General features: G+C 36.0%; 1 protein-coding gene across 3 annotated transcripts in view; it reads left to right on the forward strand.

The window, feature by feature from the left end:
- LOC137018976 (leukocyte elastase inhibitor-like) overlaps positions 1-16,913 on the forward strand; it is a 38,866-nt gene extending 21,953 nt beyond the window's left edge. The window contains exons 1-7 of one of the 3 annotated variants that reach the window (XM_067383864.1): positions 11,556-11,748; positions 12,349-12,527; positions 15,324-15,461; positions 15,612-15,729; positions 15,855-15,997; positions 16,148-16,315; positions 16,409-16,912. In XM_067383864.1, the coding sequence (XP_067239965.1) occupies positions 12,360-12,527; positions 15,324-15,461; positions 15,612-15,729; positions 15,855-15,997; positions 16,148-16,315; positions 16,409-16,816 (1,143 nt within the window). In that variant the 5' untranslated portion in view covers positions 11,556-11,748; positions 12,349-12,359 and the 3' untranslated portion in view covers positions 16,817-16,912. Of the gene's footprint in view, positions 1-11,555; positions 11,749-11,769; positions 11,936-12,348; positions 12,528-15,323; positions 15,462-15,611; positions 15,730-15,854; positions 15,998-16,147; positions 16,316-16,408 lie in introns of those variants that run through there. The other 2 variants (XM_067383862.1, XM_067383865.1) reach the window with 2 other exon arrangements.
- Positions 16,914-19,175: the final 2,262 nt, after the last annotated feature.

Raw genomic sequence — 19,175 nt, forward strand, 5'->3', positions numbered from 1 at the left:
AATCACGTGACTTTGGCGCTCTGAACAACAGATTCGATACACTGAATCATAACACTCCGAAGCTTCCTGAAGCAGTGTTTTGAAATCGGCCATCACTATATAAGTAGTGTTTTTTTTTTTTTTTTTTTGGCGCACCAAAAATATTCTTGTCGCTTTATAATATTAATATTGAGCCACTGTACTCACATGAACTGATTCAAATATGTTTTTAGTACCTTTATGGATCTTGAGAGAGGAAATGTCATTGCTGGCTATGCAGGTCTCACGGAGCCATTGGATTTCAACTAAAATATCTTAATTTGTGTTCCGAAGATTAACAAAGGTCTTATTGGTGTAGAACGGCATGAGGGTAAGTAATAAATGACCGAATTTTCATTTTTGGGTGAACTAACCCTTTAAAGTGGTGGTTAAATTGCTGTCTATGGACGAGTCATATACCTCTCGGATTTCATCAAAAATATGGAACGACATGAAGGTGAGTAATTAATGACAGAATTTTCATTTTTGGGTGAAATAACCCTTTATTCTAAGCCCTGTCTGTGAAAGATTTGATTTCTAAAACCTGTTTGCATCAGCAAGCAGTGCAAGCAATATTTCATGAACTGTCGCCCCCTCCTGGATGGTCAGTAAACATTACCAGTGCCACATGACCTTGGTACTTTTTTTAAAAGTTCATAAACGTTTTTGGGTGTGCAGGCATGTGTATGTTGGACTGTGTGTCAAAGTGTGCATGTGCAATCTCTATAAAAATAACCATGGCATAGTTTGTAAGTAAAGAGAGCATTAAAAGTTTCAAAGGGAAGTTGAACTTAAAAGAATTTTCTAGTTATTTTCAAATTAACTGTGGCATGCTGTCAAATACCCCAGACAGTATTTCCTCAGTTTGTAAACAGAAACAGATTTTTTTTTTTAGTTATAATAGGTGTGATCCATGGTGATACAGCCCCATCTATGGGCAAATTTAAAACAGTGCAACACAACTAGCTGAAGTAATACACAAACAATTAATCTATTTTACCCTGGCTTATACACTACCAGTTATAAAATGTTGAGGTTAGAAGGATTTTATTATGTTTTTTAAAGACATCACTTATGCTTACCAAAGCTCAATATGATAAAAAAAGTAATATTGTGAAATAATATTACAATTTAAAATAACATTTGAGTACATTTTAAAATGTAATCTATTTCAGTGATGGCAAAGCTGAAGTTTTAGCAGTCATTACTGCAGTCTTCAGTGTCACATGATCCTTCACAAATCGTTATAATATGCTGATTTGGTGCTCAAGTAACATTTCTTATTATTATTAATGTTAAAAGCTGCTTAATACATTTGTGAAACCAGTAATAAATTTTTTTCAGGATTTTTTTATAAATAGAAAGTTCAAAAGAACAGCATTTATTTGAAATAGTAATCTTTTGTAACATTATAAATGGCACTTTTGATCAAATTAATATGTCCCTGCTGAATAAAAGTTTTAATTTATTTAAATAAGAAATAAAATAATCTTTCTGACCCCAAACTTTTAAACAGTGGTGTATACACACCTGACGTGCATATAATATATCTGTTGGAGTTACCTGCTCTAGAGTCTTTAGCTGGACATGTTTGAGCTCCCAGTAGCAGCGCATTCTTTCTACTCGTTCAAGGTGCCCAAAAAATTCAAGTCGACCAACATCAAGCTCCTTGACGCGTGATTCCTCTCCCTCCATGGCTCTGTTGTTAAGAAATGCAGTGCATGGGCAGCGGGTGTTTTATTGGACCTGACACACCCCCTCTTCCTATCTGCAGCAAACTTGGTATTGTCTTCTGAGCTGAAAACAGAAGAGGAAAAAAAAGTACAAACAAAAATAAAATCTTTTTTGGAATAAAAAATTAACAAATCAATACAAGTGTAGGTAAAAGAGCTAAGAATACAGACAAAACTACACTGAAGTCACATCAATATACCTTAAAGCAGGGCTGCCATCTCAGAGTGAGAATTATTCCTGCAGGGTGGGATGGGGAGTACATGTTCATTTTAGTACCTTTATTTTTTTTCTAACTAATGTTGCAAACGGAATCCTTTTAACTAGTACATAATTATTGAAGTTTAAAATTAACAACTGATTTGTATATAAGGCCGTTTTTAAAATAATGACATTATAATAACTTTTTAATGATATACAGAGGTGTAAAGTATTTGAGTAAATGTAATTAGTTACTGTACTCAGGTATCTTTTTGGCTACTCTGTAGTTGTACTGAGTATCAAAGATATTGGCAACTTTTACTCTCTACTTGACTACATTTTTGAACAAGTAAATGTACTTTTTAGTCCACTATATTTGTGATGAGTAATGCAATTACACGCTACATTTTTCATGGCACCTAACTTTTTCAGCAGCAGTTTTTTTCTGCTATAAAGAAGCGATATCGCCATCTAAGGGCACTGAAGGTACTATATCTTGTAGGCTTTGATTTTACTCACCCAAACTTGTCAACAAGGATACTTTGTGTGAATGTAAGTGCATTAGTAAGTAATTGCTGATCGCAGTTGTTTGATTTTTGAATTGAGGAAATGACTGCAGCTGGTGATGAGGCTCAAACCAGCACATACAGTAGACTTTGACTATTTAATTTTATTTAACATTGTTTTATTTATTTGCTATATTGACGAGACCTTTTTGAAGGATATTGGTTTACTTATGGCCTTTTTGTGCACTTGAGCTTAACTGAGTCTTGAGAGTTTGTAGACGTTTAAAAGGTTGTTGTGTTGACCTTGATTTATTGCAATATCGAGGTGTTCAGTTTCATTTTGATTTTAGAAAATAATCTTACAAATCAATTGTTTCTTATTTTCAGCGTGAGTAAAATACTTAAGTACTGTTAAAATCAGATACTTCAAGACTTTTACTCAAGTCATATTGGAATTGGTGACTTGTAACTTGTAGTGGAGTCATTTTCTATGTAAGGCATCTGTACTTTTACTCAAGTATGGTTTTCAGGTACTCTATACACCTCTGATGATAGAGTACAAATAGGTTATAATTAACATGTAACAGTGCATTTTTTATTGTTTTTTTTTTGTTTGTTTTTTGCAAAATGCTCCTCGGCTAGAGTACATTTTAGAGTTTATGGACACTGAATGGCTTTTCTGAGATAAATTTAACTGTTTAGCTGTTTTATTGATGTCGTCACTGATTGTTGAGCATGATAACTTTCAGTAACATTAACTATCTTTCAACATGTTTATTTCGTGCTATAACTAGCAGTAAAGAGAAAGAGATTTTAGTTTCAATGGCAATTATTAGTTAACTGAGGTGGATGTCAAGCCACATTAAAGAGCGCCAAAACACTATTTATCGTTTGAATTTCTTAATAAAACTTACATGAATTGAAAGCTGTGATTTTGTTTCATATCCAAAGCACCCTCCTCTGTCTTGGCTGTCAACACATGGTGTGTGTCCGCTATAGTTTTTCACTGCGTTAGAAAATTGACATGTGACGTGAGGAAGAGTCTCACACTGAATAGGCCAGCTAACCCTGATACACAGTCATTTTTGAGTGTGATATTGCTTTCATACAACATTTCAATAAACAAGTTAATAATGTGTAGTTTTTTTAGACACAATATTACTTTGTCTTTTTTGCTCCGCCAACGAAAATCTAAACAAGCCACAGCTGAATTAACAGAGCAATACATGGTAGTGATGTTCGTGAATGATTCATTGTGTTTCAATGTATCGTATCGGTGAATGATTCAATGACTCACTCACTCATAAAGACAGTTTATGAATTCAGAACCATAGTATACTTCTCATACTGTTTTTGCTATAATTATATGTTAAAAATAGTAAGGTTGCATCCAAAACCACATTCCCAACTTGGCAAAAAACAGTAGGCTATGTGAAAAAGAAGTATGTCTGTATTCACAGTAGCCTACTCATTACTATGAGGTGACTCAACATGATTTTTTTTTTTTTTTTTTTTTGAGAAAATTTTTATTTTATTTTATTTTTTTGTGCAGGCATGGCCATTTGTAAATTCAATGTGTCTGGCTTCTTTGCTTCTAGTTATTTTTAGCGGTACAAAATAGCTGTTTATGCTGCTTGATATTGCAAACTGGTATTACTTAAATGAATTGTCATAATTATAAACACTCCTTTGTAGTGCAAATAGTTTTACAGTGTAATGCAGTTATTTACCTATAGGCTAATGGCTAATGAATCGTAAGACTCACATTCACAGAAAATAGCTTACTTCCACATTGCAAAATAAGGTGGATATAGTCCATAATAGTCCAATAGTCTAAGCATCTTTCTTTAGATTTCAGAAAAATCTGTAGAAAGTGTTTTTTACACACAAGAATGGATTGGTAGGAAATGTGTCACATTGTGTATGTATGAGTTCATATTTGTTTCGGGTCAGTGAGCAGGTGCAGGTCAGTGCTGACATCCGGGATGGGTCATGGTTGGGATGAGCAGCTATAAGCAGCTTTATGGGGGTCAGATGGTCATTTTGTGCTTTTAACTTTAAGCACTTGGCCCAGGTGTTGATCCTTATTTTGAAAGACTATTGTCCATACTGCTTTTGAACAATGCATAGAGAAAATAATGATTATGTCTTTTTTAAAGGTAACTACTTCTACAATGTGACAGAAAAAGGTATGGGGACTCCAAAAGACTCACTTCACATAACTCAATTTATACACTATATCTGTCACCAATGATCCGGGCTGCATTTAGCCATCAGCTCTAGCTCAACGTACTCTCATAGGAACTAAGTGTGTTGTTCTGTTTCCAAGGGATCAGTTGAGATGCCATTCTGTGCATAGCATGTTGATCCATCTGTATGCCCTGAAGTAACAGAAAGTCACAAAGTGGAGTGATTCCCCTGGGGCTGGGACACCCCAACAACAAGAACAACGCTCTATTTTCAAACCAGACACAAGTCTCAATCAGCTCTGGCACCTGTGGTCAAGCATTATTCCCTAGAATGACGTAAGAATGTTGTTTCTGACTATGTCCTCTCTATTGGTTTGGGATTCCTTATGTCACACTGTATTTCCACTTTAGGTATCTTTCCATAATACTTTGATATATAGAGGCAAACTCTTATGATTTTTCTAAAATCTTTTCTAAAAAAGTATTGCTGACAATCTAAGTTTCAAAAGTTTTCTTTTTTCCAGTTACCTTCATAGTGGACAATGTTATTGGCATTTTGTCCTGTATGGTGCAATGAGTGCGTGACTATGTACTGTGGTCTTATCCTTGATTTCGTATTCTCTGGTGCAGTGTTACAGAGTCTCAATTAAAGGGCTTGGAACGGCTTATGCTACAGTGATGAAAGGCAAACTCTTTGACTCTGTCACTCTGTCAGCACATCCCGAGATACTCTCCACAACCCAAAAAATGTTTGTGCATATATATATATATATATATATATATATATATATATATATATATATATATATATATATATATATATGATAAATGCTGGCACAAAATTTTTTGTTCAATTTTGTTTGACTGTGTCTTAAGAACTAGTATGACCATCGAATTGAAAATTGAATTTACCTTGGCATAGTCGAATAACAAGAGTTCAGTACATGGAAATGACATACAGTGAGTCTCAAACACCATTGTTTCCTCCTCCTTATATAAATCTCATTTGTTTAAAAGACCTTCGAAGAAAAGGCGAATCTCGACATAACACCGTCTGTTACGTAACAGTCGGATCATTAATATGTACGCCCCCAATATTTGCATATGCCAGCCCATGATCGAGGCATTACACAAGGGCAGCCAGTATTAACGTATGGATCGGTGCACAGCTGAATCATTAGACTAGGTAAGCAAGCAAGGACAACAGCGAAAAATGGCAGATGGAACAATAATAACTGACATGATCCATGATATCATGATATTTTAGTGATATTTGTAAATTGTCTTTCTAAATGTTTCGTTAGCATGTTGCTAATGTACTGTTAAATGTGGTTAAAGTTACCATCGTTTCTTACTGTATTCATGGAGACAAGAGCCGTCGCTATTTTCATTATTAAACACATTCAGTCTGTATAATTCATAAACACAACTTTATTCTTTATAAATCTCTGTTAGCTTTAGCCACGGAGCACAGCCTCAAACTCATTCAGAATCAAATGTAAACATCCAAATAAACACTGTACTTACGCGATTAGACATGCTGCATGACGAACACTTTGCTGCATGAAGATCCATTTTGAGGGTTATATTAGCTGTGTGAACTTTGTTTATGCAACGATAGAGTCGAGAGCTCCGGAGGGGGGCGGAGAGCGCGAGCAATTAAAGGGGCAGCAGCCTGAATCGGCGCATTTCTAATTATGCCTCAAAATAGGCAGTTAAAAAAATTGATAAAAAAAAATCTATGGGGTATTTTGAGCTGAAACTTCACAGACACATTCAGGGGACACCTTAGACTTATATTACATCTTGTAAAAAAAATGTTCGATGGCACCTTTAAAGAAAAAGAAAAGAAAAGATGACTAACTTGTAAGACTAGTCTTAGCAGTTTATGAAACTAGCCCTAGAACATAACTTAATTATATAAACAAAAATTATAAATATTTCAGTGATGCTTTGGATGAACAATATATAATCATTGGCTGCAGCGAGCTTTTGACAGAGCACTGCTTCTTGGGGGCTTTTGCCCATGCTGCGGGCCCCCAATCCGCCCGGGCCCATATGTACATGTATCCCCTTCATACCCAGACACTATGCCACTGTGCCCCACATTTTGAGAATCATTATTTGCATCTGTAGTTTGAAAATGTTCACAATTTCTCATCTGTTAGCAGCAGCTTACACAGTGAAACATAAAAGAGGAAGACAGGAAAAAATAAAGAAACCCCAAAAAAGAAGTCGAGAGTGAACACTGCTTTGCTTGTTTTACAGGTAAAAATATTTTACTCACATAACGCCAAACCGGTTGTAGGCAAGGGGGGCGTTGGGCGTCGTCTAGCGGAAGTTCAAGAACAGGTAACTTCGCTTAAAGTGAAAAATGAAAATGAAAACTCTGTTAGGCCTATCAATTACTCACTGTCATGTTGTTCCAAACATAAAAGACTTTCCTTCATCTTTGTAACACAAATGAAGACATTTTTAACGAAATTGGAATTTCTGATCATATTAGAAATCATAAAATAAATCCATACGAATCGAGCAGTTTAATCCAAGTCTTCTGAAAAGACCTGATCACTGATAAACAGATTTAATTAAGGCTTTTATTCACATATAAACATTGATCAGCAAATGTACATAAAGCACTCAAATGACACTATAGAAAAATTCTGAGCCTACTGTCTGACAGTCTGATTAGCTACATTTGAATCTGAATTTACTTTGCGACCATTAAAAATTATGTTCTATAGTATAAATTATGGATTTGGAACAACATGAGGTTGAGTAATTGATGACAGAATTTTTATTTTTGGATGAACTATCCTTTTAAAGGAATTTTAAGTTATTTTTTTCAATCAAATTACCTCTATAGGAAATTCACAGATAGGTATGTTGTCCTTAATTAGTTACTAACTGAATTGGCCATGGTTGCTAAACAGATTTGATATGATTCTAGAGTTAGAATGTTCTTTTGAAATGGCCCAGTGGGAATATATCATTACATTACCCCTCTAGCCAAGAACTCAGTGAGATTTTGGCAGGGTGTTTCTTGGAACGTTGCTTATTTGACGTCACTTCTTCTTAATTATTTTTGACTGACAGTTTCTACTTGATAACATATGTTAGGGGAAACATTTGAGTTTTAAACCCTGGACTGATTGCTTTAAAGCTTTGCTTCCATACACCAAGATCAACAGACGCAGCTACAGCACAAATAAAGGATATTTTATATTGAGTTAAATCTATGTTGGTCAGGAATGTCATGATGACTGTAAAACTTGTGGAGCCATTTTGTGCTCATAGACAGACGCACAAGGGAACGTTTAATCTCAGATCTTGTATCAACACCATCACTTTAGCAGCTGCCTCATGGTAATAACAGTGCAGTGTAAAATTACACATACTTCAATGCACTTTCATCTTACACCAATAGATTCAGCACAAACATTTATTGAAACAAATGCATCTTGATAGAGTTCATTAGGCATGCATATGTGTGTTTGCATGTACAGGCTTGTTAATGCAACATTACAGCAGCTGTTAATTCAGTAAAAGCATATTTCATTTCAGTCCAGCTTACTAGTATTGTAGCATATTTAGAATATCACACTGTGATACCATACAAAAACATAATTTGGTTTCCTCTTACATTCAATTAGGCAGGTCAAGTCGCTCCCAAGTTGCAAGTCAGCTTTTCCTCTTCCTTTTGTTGTAAAACACAGTCTATATCAAGGATTTTTATCCATAAATCTGTGAACAGCCTCAGACATGGTGACTTGCTCACTTAGTCTACTCTGTATAAGTGGCACACAGTCAAATAAGCAAGGAGAGAGATAGTTTGTGGGATGTGGAAACGGGTCAGCAAAGTCAGAGACAAGTCAAAGTGTAAATGTGAGGTGGGGGTGGAGGGGGTGTGGGGGGATGAGAGAAGCGCAGGGAGTGGGAAAGGGGTTAAACATGTTATTGTAGAGGGTGTGGAATTTCAGTGCCATGTGTTCCCCTTTACGTTTGTGTGTTTGTGTGCGGGCGTGCGGTGGATAAGGGCGATTTCATGACCTTAAAAGCCAACAAACAGAACCACATAATCTAAAAAGATATTCAGATACTTATTTTAAAAAAAAAAACACATACATTGATTATTAAAAAATGCTTTGATTTATCAAATAGAATGAGGATGGTTGGGGAACAATTTACTGACCAGAAGTGTATTTGTAAGTATAAACTGAAATGTTTAATGGCAATAATATTTTCCGATACTACATTTGGAGATAATTCAGTCTAAAGCACCTGCTCCATGGCTTTGTGAAGTCTAATAAACCTTTGTCTTGTCACTCGTATTATTTATAGCCTTCAGCTGTGATTGAATCGTCAGTGAGAAACCACCTCAGGACCAAGACTTAAGTGTGCACTATTTTTGCAACAATGCTGTTCTATATAATGCTGTTCAAGGTTTACCAGAGGTCAAATTTAGGCAAATCCACATCTGCAGATATATAATATTTTTTGAGAATGGCATATCTAGTGTAATGAAAAGGATGAGACCAACAAACAGAAGAACCATGTCAAATTCTGTTCTCCTTGGCATATTTAAGACAGGGGATGATCTCTTCTCGCTGGGTATCCCTAGTTAAAGCTATAAAGATTCCTTTATTGTGTTGGAATATAGGTTAGCTATGCTATGAGTTGGCACTTGTGCTGTTGTATATGATGGATTGTGTTCTCATTGAAAATAGCAAATATCAAAGGCAAACTGCAGCTGCTCGTGTCCTTTCATAAACCTGTATGAGCATGTAAAAGGGTTCTAAAGTTTCATGGCCACATGCTTTTTTAAACATAACAGAAAATTTTAAATGTTTAATTAATTTTATTATTTCTGATGTAATAATAATTATAATTTGCAACATCTTCTCTGTAGTTGTTTTGGGAATGAGGTCAAGGAAAGTGCATGTGTCTAGGTGTATCTCTGTATGTCTGTGTGTTGGCGGGCTAAGTGTTTTTGGAGATGTTTGGTACACTTAGGAAGCTGATGAATGTGCCTGCCTTTCTGTCATCACTGAGCAATGTTACATACAGTATTTTCATAGCCAACCATTCCTCTCTCACTTCCAGGGAGCCAAATTATACCCTTTAGTCCCTCCTGACTAATTCTCTCTCCTTTGACATGTACATATTTACACATTTAGTTAGCTATCTAAATGAGGACATACCGTAGATATTTCCAAAATCTTATCATATTCCAAAACTCTATCAGAAAACATTCACATTTTGTATCATCAGACAAAACATTATTTATGAATCATTTTTCTAACGGAGATGGAGATGGAGGTTATCAGATTTAGCTAACTTCTGGGGACACACTGGCTAAATAACGGCAAACGCACACACATCGCCCTTATCCAATGCGCGCACACACACACACACACTCTGGAGGAAGTATGCATGCAGAGTGAGGTGTGGAAACAGCAAAACCATGGTGCTGACAGGATAAGTTTTATTTAAATCTCATTCTGACGTGTAAGTGCTGCTGTCTGTGTGTAATTCAAGAGCAGCAATGGTGTGTGTGTGTGTGTGTGTGTGTGTGAGAGAGAGAGAGAGAGAGCGAGCGTGAGTGATTGTCTGCCTGCGTGTACAAAACATATATACAGCACATAGAACTTGATATTCCACATGTTATGGACATCCTGAATTAGTGATTTTGCAATAAACTTTGGTAAAACAAGTGTATAGTTACAGTGAAATTAAAAGGAAAAAAAAATATTATTTTTCAAAAATATAGAATATAATAGATGCATCATTCTACAAAAAAAAAATAATTCTGCCATCTAGTGGCTAATAAATGTCAATGGGCAGGGGCCCATATAGATTGACTGCATAGACTATAACCCTGTTGTGTTCAGATTTCCCAAAATGGTGCATCGGAGAGCCGCTTCATGGTTCACGCCAAACGCTGTTCATGTGTTTGCTATAATTTAATACATGCATGCTTGTTCAAATAAGCGGAATGAAGAATGAGATCTGAGAGCTGACAGAGGTTTCATTTTTGGTTGACTAGCACTTGTAATTTATTTCCCCACACTATCCCTTCCAGTTCTGCAATTTATGTGCTGCTGTTGAGTCTTCAAGAGTTCTGTGCACCTTATTTACTATTATGCATATTAATATTAAAATGTGTATTTAAATTACAGTGGCCTACAATACTCAGTCTAACTGTTCACAATCAAAGGGTTTTCAGCTGTTTTGTTTAGATGTAGACTGTATAATTGCTGAATAATGTAAGATAATTTTTTTATAGAAATTACTAAAAACAATATTACTGATTTTACTGTGTTTTTTGAAAATAAATGTTGAGCTGAGATGATTACATGACCTTGTGGGGACATTTTTTGGTCCCCAATAAGGAAAACAGCTTTTAAATCATATTAGAGTTTTGTTTTGATTTTTTTTAATGCAAAAATGCCCAAAGTTTCCTGTGATGGTTTAGGGTTATATGGGATAGAATATATAAATTTGACAGTATAAAAATAATTATCTCAATGGAAAGTCCCATTAAACATGGAAACCCAACGTAGGTGTGTGTGTGTTTGTGGGGCCAACCTTAAGTTAATTATATACCTACATTGATAGTGAGGCGGCCAACTCTTTCATTCATAATTCCTTATGTTATGCCAAATTAAGAGTTATCTCTTAAGGTAGAAACCTCAAGTATTCTGAATAAATCAATAGTCTATGCTCAATAGATCAATAAAAAACAAAGAACCATTTTGAAAACACGACTGAAGAAGCATTTCTGATGAACACAGGCCCTATTGTGAAAGGCCTTTGACGGTTTTATTGCGCAGAACCTCTGATCCACAGTGTGACTCACCCTTTATGCACAAAGTCCAACTGATTAGTCCAGAGCTGTCACATTCATTGAATGCATCTGTGTTGTGTTGCTGACAAAACATAAATCTATTTCCTATTGTACACTCTCTCTCTCTCTCTCTCCTCTCTCGCTCGCTTTCGCTCTCTCTCCAAAGTAAGCACACTCAAACATTCCAACAACTGTTTTACTCACTTTTGAACTTGGCTGGACATTATGCAGTAAAATAAGGGAAGCATATGAAAAGGTAATAAAAGGGCGGGAGGAGTGTGAGACTGACTCACCTGTTAGCCTACATGTGTAACTTCTGCAGTTAACTTGCCTAGCTTGTTCTGTTTATTATGGGCGTTTGCTAGTCATTTATATTGCGTGGCTCTGGGGTAGGTTTCTCTCTCGCACAGACGTACGTTTGGGACAAGCATCTTTCATAAAATGTAAGTAATAGGCTACTTAATCTATACACATGTATGTCTACGAAACTGCAGTTTCGTTCGCCATAGAAATAAACGATAACCTACGTCGACTTTGCGACTTCCGCGTTTCTCAGATTCTCTGTCATGTAACTTAGGCTAATGAAACCTCTGCGCGTGAATAAAATATAGGCTATACAAAAGATACCTACTGTTACAAATAATAAAACAAAAGTGGAATTCAATTATTAAAATGGACAACAGTCTAAAGTTATTTTTGCTTATTTAGCTAAATGCGGGGCATTCATAAATCATAAACACTTATAATCTGTAAAGATCTGCTCAGTGTCACGCTTCGTTTTGTCAGAAGCGCTATATGGTATGCAACGATGGTTGTATAAATTGGTGCTATCATAATGTTTGGGCTCTTTTTGCAGTGTCATCAGTCATGGAGGGTCTCGCTCGAGCTAACAGTCTCTTCGCTCTGGATCTCTATCGGGCTCTGAGCGCGAGCAACTCTGAGGGAAACATGTTCTTTTCTCCTCTGAGCATCAGCGCAGCGCTCAGTATGGTCTACTTGGGAACCCGAGGAGACACAGCTGAAGAAATGGCAAAGGTATGATGCATGGGCGTCAGGAGAACAAGCAAGGGCTGTGAGGGTGTCTAATGAATTTTTCTAATTGTGAATCTACAAGTTGGCTTCATTGCGCGCACTTAAAATCGGTGATTGGGAAACAAAAAAATCAACCCAAAACACGAAAGAGAAAAGAACCATATATAATGGGTAATGGGCGAAGCCCAGATGTCAAAAGAGTAAACACTTGCGCATAGTTTGAGCTTACAAGATGCATTTATCATATTCAAAGAATGGCACACAGTTATGCAATGGTTACCCAATGAGTTTATTTAGGCTAGATTTTGTGGGGGAAGAAAATACCTTTCATTCTCAGAGCCTGAGATTTTTTTTTAAATGACTTGAGAATGCTTTCATTAATAAATTAGTTTTCATTTTAGGGTTGAGAAATCCTGGCAGTTTGACATTTTTTCCTTTCAGTTTCTTTGAATTATTATTCTACCTGTCATCACTTCATTATTCATTTGTATGTAGCCATTTCAATACTATTTCCAAAGCAAAGAGTGCTTTCTTTCAGAATAACCTATTGTCATTCAGTTTAAATGTGTTCAGTTAGTACTGGCGCTATTACTGTATAAAGGATTAGTACACTTTTAAATTAAAATTTCCTGATAATTTACTCACGTCCATGTCATCCAAGATGTCCATGTCCTTCTCTCTTCAGTCGAAAAGAAATTAAGGTTTTTGATGAAAACATTCCAGTATTTTTCTCCATATAGTGGACTTCAGTGGCCTCCAAACGGTTGAAGGTCAAAATTACATTGGAGCTTCAAAGCATTCTACACGATCCCAGACGAGGAATAAAGGTCTTATCTAGAGAAACCATCACTCATTTTCTAAAAAAAAATTAAAATTATATACATTTTAACCATAAATGCTCATCTTGAACTCGCTCTCTTCTTATTCTCTATTAGATTTCCGGCAGTGTAGACACTGATAAATTATATTACTGCCCTCCACAGGTCAAAGTTTGAACTAATTGTTTTATACTTGAACTAGCATATTGTATATGACAATTTAGTTCAAACTTTGACCTTTTTTTTTTTTTAGAAAATGAGCGATGGATTCTCTAGATAAGACCCTTATTCCTCGTCTGGGATCATGTATAATGCTTTGAAGCTGCAATGAAACTGTAATTTTGACCTGTTTGGAGGCCATTGAAGTCCACTATATGGAGACTAATCCTGGAATGTTTTCATCAAAAACCTTAAAGGGTTAGTTCACCCAAAAATGAAATTTCTGTCATTTATTACTTACCCTCATGCCGTACCACACCCGTAAGACCTTCGTTAATCTTCAGAATACAAATTAAGATATTTTAGTTGAAATCCGATAGCTCCGTGAGGCCTCCATAGGGAGCAATGGACATTTCCTCTCTCAAGATCCATAAAGGTACTAAAAACATATTTAAATCGGTTCATGTGAGTACAGTGGTTCAATATTAATATTATAAAGTGACGAGAATATTTTTGGAGTGCCAAAAAAAAACCCCGAAATAACGACTTATTTAGTGATGGCCGATTTCAAAACACTGCTTCAGGACGCATCGGATCATAAATGAATCAGTGTGTCGAATCTGCTGTTCGGAGCGCCAAAGTCACGTGATTTCAGCCGTTGGCAGTTTGACATGCGATCTGAATCATGATTCGATACACTGATTCATTTATGCTCTGATGCTTCCTGAAGCAGTGTTCTGAAATCAGCCATCACTAAATAAGTTATTTTGGGGGTTTTTTTGGCGCTCCAAAAATATTCTCGTCGCTTTATAATATTAATATTGAACCACTGTACTCACAAGAACCGATTTAAATATGATTTTAGTACCTTTATGGATCTTGAGGAGTCATCGGATTTAAACTAAAATATCTTAATTTGTGTTCTGAAGATTAACAAAGGTTTTACGGGTCTGGAACGGCATGAGGGTGAGTAATAAATGACAGAATTTTCATTTTTGGGTGAACTAACCCTTTAATTTCTTTTTGACTGAAGAAAGAAAGACATGAACATCTCGGATGACATGGGGGTGAGTAAATTACCAGGAAATTTTAATTTGAAAGCGAACTAATCCTATAAGCTACTAACTTCATGGTAGTGGTATTTGGTAGATACTAGCCACTGCAGCTTTTAGAAAGCCACTGAATATGCTTAGACTGCAATTCAGTTTAATACTGAATGCCAAGCATTAACTTTTATTGATTAACTCGACACAGCAGAACATTTCATTAGCCAAAGAGTGCATGCAGACTGTGATACAACCAGCAAACAAGACTGATTCAACAGAAAGAGGAAGGGAGAAGTAAAGTATGTAAACAAATGATCACAGCTGTTCTCTCACTCTCCACCTGAGACTCTTTTAGAAGCAGCTTAAAATTCAAGAAAATTCCTCCAAATCCAAAGGAAAAAAACTAAAATGGACCAAGAAGAAAATATTCCAGGTTGTTGCCACAAAAGCCAACTTGTGCCTACCCTGATTATGTTGCATCTATTTATTTTAATTACAGACTCATTTAGATAATGCATGTAAATGCTTGGCTTGACAACGAACTTCAGACTCCAATGACAATTAGATAAAATCCATGATTTAGTTTACTCCTTGCAGTAAATGTACTCAGAACAGTCTCTTCAGTGCACACTAGCTTAGTCTTCCCGCAGGCATGTTTTTGATTTTCTTTTGAATAAAAGAGAAATCTATGATAATATGCCAGTATTGTAAGATATTTCCAAAGCCTCTCCTGTGTTATTATGCTGAAAAAGGAGAACTTCTCTTGCACTGTGCAGGTTTTGTCCTTCACTTCTGTCTCTGATGTTCACGCTCATTTTGAGAGCCTCACCTCATCAATCAACAATCCATCAGCCTCCTACATCCTCAAACTGGCCAACCGCCTCTACGGAGAGAAAACCTTCAGCTTCTTACCTGTGAGTCCATTCTGCCTTTAATAATGAGACATTTTGAGGTTAAATCTGAGATATATAATATTTTCCCTCGGTTGTTTAACTTGAGGTCTTTCTTTTTTTTTTTCTCTCTCTCTCTCTTTTTTACTGAATGTGTTGTCATGTGTCCTGCAGGAGTATTTGGACTCCACTCTGAAGCTGTACCACGCTGACCTTCAGGCGGTGGACTTTGTTGGAGCATCTGATAAGTCAAGACAGCTCATTAACCAATGGGTGGAAGAGCAGACTGAAAGTGAGAAAATCAGTTCCATATACAGTTCTATTTCGGATAAAAGAATCAGTTTGGACCTGTTGCAAAAGAACCTTTTTTAAAAAGCCACAGATGTGAAGTCAGAAACACAAACTTGTGTTTTTCAGATAAAATCAAAGATCTTCTCAAGCCAGGAATGGTGACTGCAATGACCCGACTAGCTCTGGTTAATGCCATCTACTTCAAAGGGAACTGGCTGCAGAGATTTAATGCTCAAGACACTAAAGAAATGCCGTTTAAAATAAACCAGGTGCTATTCTTATTTCACCCAGAAACATTTCTGTGCTGAATCAAAATCTGTACGTCCTTACGCCTTATGTACTACATCATACCTACCTGACAGAGAGTCATATTATTCCTGTTCACTCTCTCATTTGTACCTGTATCTGTTTTCCATCAGAATGAGAGCCGACCAGTGCAAATGATGTACCAGAAGAAAAAGTTCCCCTTCAACTATGTCTATGAGCACCGCTTGCAAGTGCTGGAGTTGCCATACGTAAAGGAGGAGCTCAGCATGTTGATCCTTCTTCCTGAGGAAACTCAGGATGGCTCTGACCCTCTTCTGAAGGTCGGCAAAAAGTTTTTGTAATGATCTTCACGATTATATTTGGTATCTTGTATGTTTAAAGACTCACATTATTTGTATATGTGTGTTTGACAGCTGGAGAGTGAGTTGACCATTGACAAGCTTCATGAATGGACCAACAGAAACAATATGGACACCCAGACAGAGATCATAGTCCATTTTCCAAAGTTCAAACTAGAAGTTGAGAGCTCCTTAGCAGAAACATTGATGGGAATGGGGATGACCTCTGTATTCCAGGAGGGAAAGGCTGATCTAACAGGCATGAGCAGTCAGGGTGGCCTCTTCATTTCAGCGGTGGCCCACAAGGCGTTCGTTGATGTAAATGAAGAAGGCACAGAGGCGGCAGCAGCCACAGCGGTCATTGTGGCCTTCTGTATGTTACGAGAAGAGCACTTCATGGCAGATCACCCCTTCTTATTCTACATCAGGCACAACCCCACAAACAGCATCATCTTCTTTGGCAGATTCAGAGGCCCATCTTAAATTTGTGATGTTTGTCTATCTAACACCAAAATATAAACAATAAATACCATTATTAGATAATTCACATTTTGTGTTTTCTGTTTGTAAGAGGAAACACCACAACACAAAGAGAATGGATTTACTAAAATGATGGATTTACTTAAAATACACACATTTAAAAAATAAACACTGTTTTTTATGAAAAATTTTGGCACACAATGCAATATGTTTTTGATAAACATATTACTTTTAAGACTATCAATATTTTTTCTTCAAATTTGCTAGCTGTGACAAAAGGTAAGTCAAAATTCAGCAAAATGCAGTTATGAGGGATGCTGATGTTTCTGTTTGCTAAAGAATGGATAATGCACACTAATTCAACACTAATACCAGTTAAGCATATCCCATCATTCATTGTGTTCAGGAGATGTCTCAGAAATAATGATATGTCAAGGAAACTTTGCAGTGCAAGTTAAACTAATTAGATATTACATATAATTTGGTAGTAAAACGAAAATAGTTGCATACTGAAATGGTGCAGAGATGAGGGCTTATGTGTATTTTGCCAAACGTTTGCAACTGCTTTTTATCACTTAATTAGACGCAAATTTTGTTATCTGTTACATACGGACTACTGAACAGACATTTCATGTATTTTAAAGTGTAAAGTACTGACAATCAAAATGTGTAAAACCTTTTACAATAAGTATGTTCCATCGGGAAAATCAAAAGTTCTACACACTGTTGCTGTCTACATGCCCACTTGAACACTTGGACCAAACGCAGGAACTCCGGAGGCCTCATGAGATAGTAAAGTGTCTACCATGTCCACGCTTCGGAATCTCGCCAGAAATAGTAGGTCATCCGGGTACTTTTTGCCTACTCATTTATGAGTGAATTTAGACATACTTCTTTTGGGCAAATTCCAAACGGAAGGGAGCATCCCTATGCTCTACTGCCTTCGAAGGGAAGAGTCCTTGAAGTGGGGACTTTGGAGGGAGCGGGGCACTTGGTATGAAATCCCAAGCCTGCCAAAATTAAAAATAAATAATTACCTAAATAAATATACAAAGAAATGTAAAAAAATAAATAAATAAATACACACAGAAAAGCAAAATAAATAAATAAGTATTTATACATTTATTTACTTATTTATGTATATATTTATTTTTTAAATTTATTTATACATTTATTCATTATTTTTATTTACTTCCAAATTATTTATTTATTTCCACATTTGTTCATTTCTGCATGTCTTGATTTTTACATTTATGTATTTCTACATTTCTTTGTCCATAAGGTAATGAGGAGGGCGTGATTTACCTCAGACATAGCAATCGAGCTCAGAGTAGGTGAGAGCGAAGCGTTGAGGCCACAGTGACACCTTGTGGTGTGGCCAAAATACAAGAAGTCTAGCTTACTAAAGAGACTGCAATACATGAACAGCAACATCTTCAACAGATCTGAAAACAGGGGTTCTGAAGTGCTTGTTATTTTCCATTAACAATCAAATTCACTTTACATTCATATTTCCTACTTTTACATGCACTACGTGATTGACGCTTAAAATACACATATTTAAAAGATCCAAAATAGAATGAGGCGTCAGTTACAGTAGAAAATTTTGTTGCGTTGCGTCACTTCCCGTGTGGACAGTCACAAGTCAGAAGATGCTGCCATTCATGTTTGCCAGCCCCAGAACATTTTACAAATCCAGACCAGACGATGTTCTACGGCCATGTCGGAATAAAGAGCGGCCTATCCATGTCACACAGTAGAGTTAGGGTGATATTATACGACTTAACCCGTGATATATAAGATTTTGGCTATATTGCCCATCCAAGTCATTCATTCCAGTATCACAGGCTCTTTAATAGGCTACACTTCTTGTATTTTGGCCACACCACAAGATGTCACTGTGGCCTCAACGCTTCGCTCTCGCTTACTCTGAGCTCGATTGCTATGTCTGAGGTAAATCACGCCCTCCTCATTACCTTATGGACAAAGAAATGTAGAAATACATAAATGTAAAAATAAAGAAATGCAAAAGAAATGTAGAAATGAACAGATGTGGAAATGAACAAATATGGAAATAAATATATAAATAAATATGGAAATAATTCAAAATCTTAATGAATAAATGTATAAATAAATAAACAAAAGATAAAAAATAAATGTGGAAAAAATAAATATATACATAAGGAAATAAATGTATAAATAATTATTTATCTATTTTTTGCTTTTCTGTGTTTATTTATTTTTGCTTTTTATTTTTTACATTTCTTTGTATTTTTATTTATGTATTATTTATTTTTAATTTTGTCAGGCTTGGGATTCCATACTAGGGGCTAGGTTAAGGGGTGTGCCTTCATGATTTTAG

Source organism: Chanodichthys erythropterus, chromosome 4, assembly GCF_024489055.1.
Source record: "Chanodichthys erythropterus isolate Z2021 chromosome 4, ASM2448905v1, whole genome shotgun sequence".
Taxonomy (NCBI): domain Eukaryota; kingdom Metazoa; phylum Chordata; class Actinopteri; order Cypriniformes; family Xenocyprididae; genus Chanodichthys; species Chanodichthys erythropterus.